Here is a 13,229-nt window from a genome sequence, read left to right as displayed (position 1 = left end):
ATGTAATTGGATTGCCTTCAGATTAGCCATTATATGTTGCAAAGCTTCGTGGGCCTGTTTAGTTCTTGCTCTTGTCATGGACCCTCCTATGCCTTGTATTGGGTCTTGGACTTTCTTTTGGGCTTGGGCCTGATCTTTGATGTCCTCATCAAAGAGCGTGGAGGCTTTGTTGTTTAAAGAATGCTTGAGTAACTTGTTTGAAGAGACAAATCAAAGAATACTTTAGTTGACTCAGAACTGATTTTTAAAATAATATTTGTATCTTTTCAAAAAGATAGTAAAACTTTAACAAATTTATCAAGAACTAGATGCATTTCAGTGGTCGAGATGAACCGACATAAAAATACCTTATGTTATTTGATTTGGTTTCGTATGCACTCTTTTAAAGTTTACATTACTATTTCATTATTTCAAGAAAATATTGAGTTTTCTATAAATATTGAGTTTAGATAAAAATCAATATAAAAGCTTTCATTGCTTATCTTCGAAAATAAATTGACTTAATAAAAAGACCAAAGGTATAACTATAACGTGTTTTCAATCTTTCTTTTTTCTCTAAATTTTTTTTCTCCTTATTTTTTCGTAAGCCAAACAATGCTTTGGCTTTTGGAGATGCTCCTATTAAAAACTAACTATTCATTAATCGAGCATCCACTATCATCCACCGTCCCAAAAACCTTGGGACGCACGTGGTTAATATATTCCCTTTAGCCTGCTATTGAACACCAATGCGCGCACTTTAGAACACGGCACCTACCTTGGCTCTTTTCCTCGCTCATGGAGCGCCCTCGCTAACATGCGCCTCTTTTAATTTTTTTTAGGTAACAGAAAATTGGAAATTCAGAGCTGGCAAAGGGTGCGGAGAGAGAAAAGGTGAGACAAAGGGAGAGAGGAAAAGTCTGCCTTTTCTTTTTGGATTGGGGTTGCAACTTGCAAGTGTTGAAGACTTGAAGCATCTTGTCGGGGGAGGTTCTGATTCAGAGCTTTTATCTTTTATTTATTTATTTTTTTTATTCAAGAAAAATGATATTAATTATTTTGTGCGTGCAGACTTGTAATTAAAATATTAATTTTTCTAATTTAGATGAGCGTGGTGTGTGACTGTGTGTACATAATACGTACAATATTCATACACATGTGTACTGTTCCTTTGTAACACATCGCAAAGCCTATCATCTTGAGAGAACCAAGTTGTGGCAGTTCTCAGCAGCTGCTGCAATGGGTAGGTGATATATTTGTATTTTTCTTATTAAATTTTATTATTTTTATTAGTTTTAGCTTGTGCCTTCTATGTTTCGTTTTGGATCAGTTTTTTCTGGGTGAATTAACAGCCAAATCCTCTGTTTTTTCTCTTCCTTTTCTATGATTTGGTTTGTGTGTGTTTCATAGCTTAATGAGGGCTTTTGCTCCCAGTTTCCCATCTTGCTTGAATTTAATTTTTATTTTTTATTTTTCTATGTTGATGAGTTATTTCTTTGGTCTAATGGTTCTTGTGAACTTTTCTTTTGAGTCTTCATTGGTATTCTCCTTTGGTGGGTTGTTGTTGCGTTTCTAATTTCTTTCTGTTCACTATCTTTTTCCTTATCTTTCCAATTCCACGTTCTCTATTCTGATTGGTTTGTGATCAATTTTCGCGTAGCTTTCATTTCAGGGGTCAACATGAACTTCTCACGCAACATGGACGATGAATATGAGAAACTCTTCAGAAGAATGAACCCACCCAGGTACGGTAACTATTTGATGAAACGAAAACTTTCTTACCTTAAATTGTTACTTCTTCTTATCCTGGTCTACTTGTTGTCTTGTCTTGTCAGAGTTGTAATTGATAATGAATCATGCAAGAATGCCACTGTTATACGGGTATGGCTATGTTCTGTGTTCTTTTTGATTGCTTCCTTTTCTCGATACACAGTTTTCCTTGTATTGATGACTCTTGTTTATGGGGCAATGGAATTGTGTTTTTACCCTGCAGGTCGATAGTGCAAACAAGCATGGCATACTCCTTGAAGTTGTACAAATTCTCACTGATCTAAACCTCATAATAACAAAAGCTTACATATCCTCAGATGGGGGATGGTTCATGGATGGTAACAATGTTTTCTTTGCATTACTTTCAGTGATACTATCTATATTGTGTGTGTGCGCATGGTGCATATATGTATAATAAAATCATAGTCTGCGAAAAACCAATGGTTGACGTTTTTATTATGTTTTGCCAGTTTTTAATGTCACTGACCATGATGGGAAGAAGGTTACAGATGAAGCTATTCTGAAGTACATTCGAAAGGTTAGTCTCATTTGCTGTTCTTTAACATTTCAGTTTTTTCCTTTATTTTCTGTTGTATGTATAAACTAATTGCCTTGGAGGGTTACTGCAACTTATTGTGGTCAGTCTCTTGGCCCGGAATCTTGCTCTACGTCTTCCATAAGATCTGTTGGGGTCAAACAAACGATGGAGCACACCGCAATAGAGCTATTGGGAAGTGATAGGCCAGGGTTGCTTTCAGAAGTGAGTGCTGTTCTAACCAATCTCAAGTGCAACATAGTGAATGCAGAGGTGTGGACTCACAATACCCGGGCAGCAGCTGTGATGCATGTAACTGATGAAAAAACGGGTTCTGCTATCACTGATCCACAGAGACTCTCTGTAATTAAGGAGCTATTATGCAATGTGCTGGCTGGTGGCAACAGAGTCAGGGGAGCTAGCAGTGTAGTCACTGAGGAAGTGACTCATACCGAGAGAAGACTTCACCAGATGATGTTTGCTGATAGGGATTATGAGCGAGTTGATGATGATGACTATGTTGATGAGAAAAGTAGACCAAAAGTGACTGTTGTTAATTTGTCCGATAATGATTACTCTGTAGTTACTATCCAATGTAAGGATAGGGCCAAACTTCTCTTCGACATAGTTTTCACTTTGACGGACATGCAATATGTGGTTTTCCATGCAAGTATTGATTCTGAAGGGCCAAATGCATATCAGGTATATTTGTGTCTCTTGATAGATACTTGGACGCATCACATATATTCCTTTTGTTGTCATGTGTTGGTGACATTATGGTCTTCTAAAGAAATGAGGTAAATATTCTGTGAATTTATATGTAGGAATATTACATCAAGCACATAGACGGATCCCCTGTAAAATCAGATGCAGAGAGACACAGAGTGATACAATGTCTTGAAGCTGCTATTAAGAGAAGAGTATCTGAGGTGAAGACTTAATAATTACTGAATTAATTATTTTGTGCTTCTGTTTTGCTCAGTAACTTACCTTTGAAACTCATTCTTTCAGTTCATGTGTTTATATGTATATTATTAAGAACATTATTTTTCCATCAACTGTGTTTTTTGTTTATTCTTCATTAAAATTTTGTGGAGCTTGACCTTGATCCCATTTGTTTATATTTTCTCACGCAACTAATCTTTCTACCCATGATAGTGTTCCACAATTATGTTGAATCGCACAGCAACAGTCATGCATGCACTACTGTTATGAAGTAATATGATTTTCTGGTTGAAGACTTCACCATATTAGTTGAAATCTATAAACATTTTAATTGGTAACCCATATTTTTGATGACTTCACAATACATAATGTAAAATTTTTTTAACCAATTGTTTCCTTTTATTTAATTGAAATTATTGTCATTTGCTGTATGACTTTGCTAATTTTATATTCTAGTCTAGAAAGTCCACTATCCTTTATTATACAAATGTGAGTCACACATTTTTGGCATGCTTATCTTTACGCTTTCCTTTTGGTTAGTTTCATTTAGTAAGCAAGACTACTAATTTGTTTCTTCCTTATTTAGGGTTTGAAGCTAGAACTATGTGCAACAGACAGAGTTGGACTGCTATCAGATGTGACACGAATTATCCGAGAGAACAGCCTAACGGTTACAAGGGCGGAGGTGACGACCAAAGGTGGCAAAGCTGTCAATACTTTCTATGTTGGAGGGGCTTCAGGTTGCCTTGTCGAGTCCAAGACCATAGAATCCATTCGCCAAGCGATTGGCAACACTATACTTAAAGTAAAGGGAAAGCCGGAAGAGTTAAAACCTGCTCCTCAGGATTCTCCAACCAGATTCCTCTTTGGTGGTCTTTTCAAATCCAGATCCTTTGCTAACTTTGGCATGGTTAAGTCTTACTCTTGAGTCTGAATTACAACATGCTTTCCTTTGTTCGTTGTACAGGAAAAATGAAGATGCAAACCTTAGTAGACTACTGTCCAATATTCTCACCTTAAAACACGTTTGACCATAGTTTAGCAAATAAAAGCATTGAACCTTTACAGTTGCCTTGTAAATACACCCCAACGTCAGTTCTCAATCTTTATCTTCAAAGCTTTGTCACTCTCAACCCAATCTTGAGTTGGAACGATGAAAGCAAATACAACTTTAATTGTGCAACGCCATTGAATTAGTTCCAAATGTAAACATTTGTATATAAAATTTATTTCCCAAGTATGATTTAATTTTGGTTTAAAGATAATTTTAGTTCTTACAGTTTACCTCAATTTTGGTTTTATAGTCTTTATACTTAAAAAAAAAAATGTTTTGTCAGAATTTCATCTATGTTGTTAAGGTTTTGATCCATATAATTTCAATTAATTTAAGTTCCAGTCTTTTACACTATACCAAACAAGGATGTTGTTGGTTGAAGAAATCAAAACTTATGAAATCAAACTAGAGAAACTAAAATGTAAAATTTTAAGTATAGAAGCAAACAAGGATGTTGTTGGTTGAAGAAATCAAAACCTAATGAAATAAAACTAGAGAAACTAAAGTGTAAAATTTCCAATTAGAAGCACCGCTTAGTTCTTAGTTGTTAGTTATGTGATATTGCGTAAATCATTTCTAAAGACAAAAACAAAAAAACTTTCAATTTTAATATTTTGCATTCATTGTCTAATTTCTTATTTCCTTTGAAAATCCGATTATCCAATTTTTTAGTCATACTTACTGAATTTTCTTATGCAAACATTATCTTCATTTCAAGCCATAAATATAACTTGTTCTTTCTTTTGAAAACTCAATCATCCAATTTCTTTAGAGTCTATTTGAATGAAAGTTAGAAGCACTTTTAATAGTTTTTTTTCAAACTGAAAATAAAGAGTATTTTTCGATGGAGAAATTCTTAAAAATGCTTTTAAGCTTGTATTCAAATAGGTTTTTAGTCATATTTTTTTTTAAAAAAAAAAAATTGTGAACATTATCCCTATTTCAAGCCATAAATTTGAGAGCTAAAGCTAGAGATGTCATCTAATAGTCAAATGGTGAATGCACTACATTCTTTGAGACTATACATCTTATTTATAGATGAAAAGTTGGATTGTGATAAAGTAAGATAAATACTTTATCAAGATGAAAGTTTCTTTCTTGGAAGCTCATCTTTAAAATTAGAATGATAATATTTTAATATGGGAGTTCATGCAGATAGAAGCTCCCCTTAGTCAAGAATCAACAACTTGGACTAAAAGCAAATTCACAATCATTGGACCTAAGTATAGGTTGATGTGATATAGGAGTCACAATTTCTTTTTGCACCTATCGTTTATACCACATGCACTGATGTGAACCTTCTAGGACTCGAACTCGAACATATCAAAACATGAATTTTTTGGATGATTCTTATAAGAAAATAAAGAAATTAAAAGGGAAAAATATGGATTGAGATAAAAAAAATGGAAGAATAACGTCACAATTCCTAAAAATTGATAAGTTGAGGAATATTCGTCACTTTGATTTATGATGGAATCTACCAAAGACTGCACTTAGAAGAATTTGAGGAATAAAGAAGATGGATTGATTTGTATGATACGGCCCATGAAGATATTATTCAGTGTTATTTTCTAAATCTTGATAAAGACGTAAACCTAATTCGAAGATAACATAACAAGTTCAAATGCACATGATCAAGAAGAAACATTGATGGGCTAAAGTTTAATTAGTTTGGAGATAAATAGTTGTTTAAACCCATTTTGTTAATTATTAATGTAATTTTTATATATTTCATTTTATTTAAATAATTCAAATATCTTTATTTATATTTTTTTTAGGTCATTTTTAGTCTTTTTAGGCTTCCTATATCATAGTGATAGTTAGTGGGATAGTGAGAGTCAATTCTAGTGGAAAAGTATTAGTGAAAATTTATCTCTAAGTGGAGTCTTAGTGGGACTTTATTTCTAAGTGGAGTCTTAGTGAGAATTTATGTCTTGTTACCCATCTAAACTTATAAATAGGAACCTTTTGTAAATATTTTAGGAGAAAATGAATTAATCAGAATTTGGATATTGTTCCAATTGAGAGGATTTTTCTCTCCCTAGGTTCTTATGAACTACTTTCGATTCTTATACTTGAATTTCCTAATTCAAAGTGGCGAATCCTCCTCAACTTATCAAGTTACAAGTTCAAATGCACATGATTAAGAAGAAACATTGATGGGCTAGAGCTTAATTAGTTCTTGGGCAAAATAGTTGTTTAAGCCCATTTTGTTAATTACTAATGTAATTTTCATATTTCTTTTTATTTAAATAATTCAAATATCTTATATATATATATATATATATATATATATATATATATATATATATATATATTAGGTTAGTTTTAGTCTTTTTAGGCTTCCTATATCATAATGATAGTTAGTTGGATAGCGGGAGTCAATTCTAGTGGAAATTAAGTATTAGTAAAAACTTATCTCTAAGTAGAGTCTTAGTGGGAGTTTATTTCTAACTAGAGTTTTAGTGATAATTTATGTCTTTTTGTCCAACTAAGCTGATAAATAGGAACCTTTTGTAAATATTTCAAGAGAGAATGAATTAATTAGAATTTGGATATTGTTCCAATTAAGAGGATTTTTCTCTCCTTAGGTTCTTATGAACTACTTTTAATTTTTATCCTTGAATTTTGTAATTCAAATTGGCGAATCTTTCTCAACTTATCAATCTTTAGGAATTGTGGTGCTATTCTTCCATTTCTTACCTCAATCCATATTTTTTCTTGTTAATTTCTTTATTTTCTTATAAAAATTGTCCAAAGAAATCATGCTTTGAGATGCTGAAATTTTGATCCTATGGGGTTTCACATCAATTTAGAAAATTCAAGGATAGGGATCAAAAGTAGTTCCAAAGAAAAGAACCTAGAGAGATAAAAATCCTCTCAATAGGTAAAATATCTAAATTGTTGAAATCTTACAAAAGATTCCTATTTATAAGCTTAGATGGACAACAAGACATGAATTCCCTCATAGACTCCAAATAGAAATAAATTCACACTAACACTTAATTTACACTATAATTGACTCTCCACTATCCCACTAACTATCATTATGATTTAGGAAGCCTAAAAGCACTAAAAACTGACCTAACAATATAAAAGACATCTAAATTATTTGAATAAAAAGAAATATGAAAATTACATTAATAATTAAAAAAATGGGCATAAGCACCTATTCAACCGAAAAATGAATTAAATTCTAGCCCATCAATGCTTCTTCTTGATCACTTGCATTTAGACTTGTCATGTTATCCTCAAATTGGGCTCAAGTCTTCATTAAATTTTAGAAAATAATACTAGATGATATCTCCGTGGGCCTTATAATGCAAATCAATCCATATTCTTTATTCCTCAAATTCTTCCAAGTGCAACCTTTGGTAGATTCCATCATGTACCCAATATTTTCTTAAAATGTCTAAATTATCCTTAAAATGTCTAAATTATCCTTAAAATTTTATATACAAGATTGGATTAGGACAACCCAATGTATAACCTGAACACATTCTCAAAATATATTACGTCTAACTATTTAAATCTGAGTCTATCAAGAGTCTGTTCGGGCCAAGCTGAATTGAGTTATTTTATGTATGAATTGTTTTAGTATGATTATTTTATTTGATATTTATTGAATTGAAATTAAATGTATACCCTTGTAAAATTTTGGAGCCCCTAAGTCCTAAGGACTTTAATATGTAGGAAGAAGAGATAACAAATAGAAGAATTAATTGATGCAATCCAAAGCATTAGGACTTTTGGAGATGTTTAGTGGTATGATAAAGTACTATATTTTTATTATGATATAAAATATGGTTTGTAATATATTATAATTTTGAACAACTTTACTTTTATGATATAGCACTTTAATAATCAATTTATAATATGTTTTAGTTTAAACTAAAATTATTATTTATTAAAATATTGATAATTATTTTAAATAAGTGAGGAAAATGGAAGTATTAAAAGTAATCTAGAAGGGGTTACATAATACAAAGTTTTTATGTTTGCATGTGAGAGATATTTCATTGATAAGGCTTTTGTGGATAGATTCCTTATCAAATCTTCACGACCTTCCTAACAAAATATGATTGGATTTCATGGGAACTATATCATATAAAATTTTGTCTTCATAATTTCTAATAAAAATTTTGACTTTGACTTGTTGGTCCACTACCATATCTTATTATTATTATTATTATTATTATTATTATTATTATTATTATTATTTAACCATTGGATCCTATAAGGGTTTGGGTGGGGGATGGTAATTGATGGAGACTTGCTTTGGAACCAGATTCATGTTAATTCCTCTTCAAGTTTCTCCCTAGACCTTTGACTCCTTGATTCTTCTCAAGCTTTTTCAAAGCCTCCAACGGGGGAATAGCTTTGGATTTCACCGAGGTTTGGTGAAGAACACTCTTCAAGAGGCGCCATTCCTTGGAACAGAAATAAGCCGCTTCAATCCTCACCACACTCTTGCTTGAAGAGGATAAGAGAATTTGATGAATATCAAAGAGGTTAATGACTTTTAGAAGAGAGAATTTTCTGAAAAATTTTGGAATTCATTCAATATATTATCAAAAAGTGATTACAAAGGTAAGAAAAAGACTTATAGAGAGTAGGGAAACTTGTGGTGCAAGCTACGCTAACTATGGTTAGCTTAACTTGACCGACCTAGTTAGTTTAGAAGGCTTGTGGAGCAAGCTTCTAACTTAGAAGCTTGGGAAGCAAGCTAAGTTAGAAGCTTGTAGCACAAGCTTCCCAAGTGTGCAAAGCAAGCCAAGCAATTCGGCCAAGGAGAGAAGGCTAGGCGGCGAAGGCTTGTTCCAACATGTGATCCAATCTAAAAATCTTGGATTTAGTTTAGTTAGATTCACCAAATGATGGTGAGACCTAGCTAAATCAATTCTTTGGAAAATATGAAGGAAAACAAACCCAATATGTAAAATTTAGCCTAGGCCCAATCTTGGCTCAATTACTAGTTGCACCTACACACCTTACTATTTGTCACCCCACTTCTACTACTGAAAATATAAAAATGAATGACCCTTAATATAAGATCAAATGGAGCAAAAGTCTCGAAGTAACATACCCTAAAATCCTAAAGGATAACCTATAAGAAAAGAAAGAAAGTGTCTCACAAATACAAAGACAAAATACACCTATTCAAGCAACTACTATGTACAAGTATCATACAATGTATATACGATGGAGACTAAGAGACTAATAAGAGGAATCATACTCAATGCTCATGAAGAGTAAAGGTCTAAGAAGCATCTCCTCTGTAGAAGCCTCCTCTAGCCTTTTAACTATGGACCTAGTTAAAGGCCCAATGGTCTTTAAATATGTAGCCTCCTTGGATGGTCCTCCATCAGTAATGAAAACTACATTTTCTACTATGAGTGAATTGTAAAGAGAGCAATCATAATCTGACTCTCATGTTGGTTAGAATGGTTAGTTTGTTATAATCTATAGGTCTCGTGATTAGTTTGTCAAAACTATCATGAAGACAATTTGTACTATAAATAATTGGCTTTTTCCACTATCACATAATGAGAATTACAATTACATGAGTTCATAATTCTCGATTTTTATTTTCTTTTAATTTATCTCAATATGGTATCTAGAGTCAGATGATTTCCAATGGCTGATTTGTCACCTAATCTCTCGTCCTCTACACCAATAATGTTTGTGCATGCTATTTCAACAAAATTAGATGAGACTAATTCTCTCATATGGCATAAAAAATTAAACTAGTTATCAAGGCTTATTGTCTTCAACATTTTGAAGTTTGTCCAAAGATTCCTCTATGTTTTCCTAATTGTTAAGATGTGTTCATTCCTATCAAGTGCAGGATAAAATTTATGTCTTCCAAAGACAAACTCGAGTTAAGGCTTGACAATTACGAACTGAATTGTGATCATGCTTAGTGAAAAGACTATGAAAGAATTTCTTCTTCGCATCAAAGCCTTAGTTGATGCATTTGCATCTATTTGGGAATCAATTTCACAACAAAATCACATTGATGTGATTCTTTAAGGTCTCTCACAAGATTATAATTCAATAATCTTGGTTATTGAAAGTACGTTAGAGACTCCTTCAATTGAAAAATTAGAAGAGTTGATGTTAGTACATGAAATGCGCATTCAAAAAGTATAAAAAAAACTCTTATCTGAATCAACACTAATCAATTTGAGATAGGTTACTACTATTAAGAGTAATGTTTATTAGAACAATGCCATTGAAAATCAAGTTAGTCAATCTTCATAAGGTGTTGATGGAGACATGAACGATGAAAGAAATACATATTGTGACAGTGGTTGTTACCTTTGGCATGGCTGCGATTGATGACACTCAGGCATTTAGTGGAATCAAAATACTAGATCTAGATCCGAAAATAGTCATATGGTTAGCTACAACAACAATCCACACATTCTAGATTCAATAATTAGTGGAATCAAAATACCATATCAAATTCTCAGTATTCCAATTCAATGATAACCAACACAAATACTCATCCTAATCTTACAAATTAGTTTCCAAACTCTGGTTCATTGTTTCAAGTAACAGAATTGCAACAAAACATTCAACAGATCAATCCTTTTGAAGGACTTGACCAAATTTTCATTTTCAATTTTCAAGGTTTGCCTATCCATTCTTTTGGTTCTTCATGAAGTTAGCGGAACAAACACATAGAAGAGGGGGTTGAATGTGTGTGTGAACGAAGAAGTTTTAAAACATTTTGCAACGAGATTGTTTTTCATCTAATGAAAATATTACTTTGAACACTTGAAACTGTGCACGGTTGGCTCAGAAAAAGATTTTTCAGTCTGATGGTTTATCGTCTGCTTGAAGAAGAGATTTCTTATTGGTAAAAATAATTTTCTAAGTAATAAGTTAATCGAATATATTTTTCGCATAGAAATGGTTACTGTAGTAAGGATTTAATAAGTGGACAAAATTTGTAATGATGTAATAATTAAATAAACTTTCGTCTGAAAAGAAATAAAGAGTGCACGAAGTTTTTATACTGGTTCACTCGACCTGAGCTACGTCCAGTCTCCTTCAACTGAAGGGTTCCACTAATCACAATGGATTACAAGTATTCTCAACCACTCCTAGTTCGTCAACTTCACTCTTTGACGCTAGTATTCTTAACCACTTATGGTTCCCCGAGTATTCTCAACCACTCCTGGTTTGTCAACTTCACTCGCTGATGTTAGTATTCTTGAACCACTTCTGGTTCTCCAAGTATTCTTTCAAATAGCCTCTTCAGGCTTTATAGTAGATGAATGGTTTGAGTGTGTGTATAACTCTCATAGAGAGGACAATATGGTTTCTACACTCGCTAAGGTATTCAACCTTAGTTTTACAAGGATATGTGTTTAGAGTGTGTATGTAACTCTTGTAGAGAGGATAGGGTAATTTCTACACCCATTAAGATAAGTTATCTTAGTTTTTCCACAAATATACAAGACTGTATAGGAAGAGATGTAAGATTGTTTTTATGTTCGTTTTTCTCGTTGCTTCACTTCTATCTACCTTCTCTTCTCAAATCTTGATATTTATAGCCTTATGATAAATCTGCCCATTGTTTGAATTTGAATGTGTACATTGAGGCGGAGCTTCCCGTTGGTGTAGATAGCAGTTTGTTCATGGCTATGTAGATCCTCCATTTAATGCATTTGATCTTGCATTAAATGTTTGCTTGCCAAATCTGAGTTACATGAAGTCCTTTGTGTAGTTTGTTTACTTTTATGTCTAACTTCAATCATAACCTAGGTATTTCTTTTCTCTTTCTGTTAGTGTAGCTGGAGGCACGTTTCCTTTTTCTAAAAAGTAGGAGTACTTGCTCTGACACTCGTAGCTTTGACTAGTGAATTTGTGCTCTTTTATCTTTCTTCTTTTCCTTTTATATTTTTGATGACTCCGTGTGTTCTTCTTATGAATGTAGATGATATATGATATTTCCTGTTGTGAATAGTGGACTTCAGACGCATTTCAATATTCTTCGTCTTCGTTTGGAAATTTGAGTCTCCGTCTAAGAGATAGACTTTGACTCTTCATTTCGTTTGGTCAACTATGCAGACTTTTAACTCCTTCTAGGATGCTTCATCTTAGATTATTCATCTTCTGATGTTTTGAACTCCGTCTAGTTGACCATTAGGCTCCAACTTTGTCTTGTTCTTAACTTAGCCTTGTTTGATGCTTGCTTTGGCCTTTCATCTAATACTTCAAGACTTCGTTTGCTAGTATGCTTTGTCTTGTATATTTCTTTTGTCGATGTTTTAGTCTTGATGCTTGATCAGTTCGTCTGATGTTTCGTTCATCTCAACCAGATATGGTGTGTACTCCATTTTTCAGTCTGTTTTTATATTTATCTGAAACACTAACACACACGTTAGAAATAAAAAAATGCATCATATTTGTCTTATTCTAAACCTTATTAGGAATTGCTTCGTCTAATTTAACAATCTTCCCCTTTTTGATGATGACAAATATAATCTATCAAATTGTTTAAGATATAATATAACACATACATATCAGTCAGTTCATCAAGTTCATGCTGTGAATTTCATACATATCAAGCATTTAACGATTTAGGATTATAAGGCTCTCCCCCTTAGTATATGCTCTCCCCCTCACTTGATTATCCCTTAAATAGGTTTGATAGATTCTTGCCTATTTCTCCCCCTTTGTAATTATCAAAAAGAAATAGTATACAAAAATAATAGTTTATTGTTCACCTATCAGATCCATTCCTAATCTATCTCTCAGCCAGATGTATCTGTCTTCTTGAAGGGGCTTGGTAAATATATTTTCTAGTTGTTCTTCTATTATAACATATACTAGATCGAAGGTTCCTTTTTTGCACATAATCTCTAATGAAATGATGTTTAATCTCTATGTGTTTAGTCCTAGAATGCAAAATATGATTTTTAGAAATGTTAA

The 13,229-nt window shown here is 32.7% G+C and overlaps 1 protein-coding gene across 5 annotated transcripts; it reads left to right on the top strand.

Moving 5' to 3' along the window:
- Positions 1–749: 749 nt before the first annotated feature.
- LOC109797250 (ACT domain-containing protein ACR4) lies at positions 750–4,494 on the top strand. Of its 5 annotated transcripts, none has more exons than XM_083075065.1 (9): positions 750–969; positions 1,051–1,222; positions 1,652–1,724; positions 1,815–1,860; positions 1,973–2,087; positions 2,220–2,287; positions 2,393–2,986; positions 3,109–3,213; positions 3,816–4,494. In XM_083075065.1, exons 2-9 carry the CDS (start codon positions 1,219–1,221, stop codon positions 4,155–4,157), a joined length of 1,347 nt encoding a protein of 448 aa, XP_082931191.1. In that variant the 5' UTR covers positions 750–969; positions 1,051–1,218; the 3' UTR covers positions 4,158–4,494. The 5 variants fall into 5 exon arrangements, with proteins under 5 accessions (XP_082931191.1, XP_082931192.1, XP_020212819.1 ...); XM_020357226.3 differs by having other exon boundaries at positions 751–969; positions 1,085–1,222; positions 1,640–1,724; XM_020357227.3 differs by having other exon boundaries at positions 751–969; positions 1,640–1,724.
- The last annotated feature ends 8,735 nt before the right edge of the window (positions 4,495–13,229 follow it).

This window comes from Cajanus cajan, chromosome 5 (genome assembly GCF_000230855.2).
Source record: "Cajanus cajan strain Asha chromosome 5, NIPB_CcT2T_4, whole genome shotgun sequence".
NCBI classification, from domain to species: Eukaryota; Viridiplantae; Streptophyta; class Magnoliopsida; order Fabales; family Fabaceae; genus Cajanus; species Cajanus cajan.
The sequence above is the reverse complement of the archived record's forward strand: the minus strand, read 5'-3'. Positions and strand labels throughout refer to the sequence as shown.

Bases quoted from the DNA above. Each gene is read 5' to 3' on its own strand.
- LOC109797250 (XM_020357226.3), top strand. The intron at 1,861-1,972 runs GTATGGCTATGT...TTTACCCTGCAG, and splicing joins AGAATGCCACTGTTATACGG to GTCGATAGTGCAAACAAGCA. The intron at 2,987-3,108 runs GTATATTTGTGT...ATTTATATGTAG, and splicing joins AAGGGCCAAATGCATATCAG to GAATATTACATCAAGCACAT.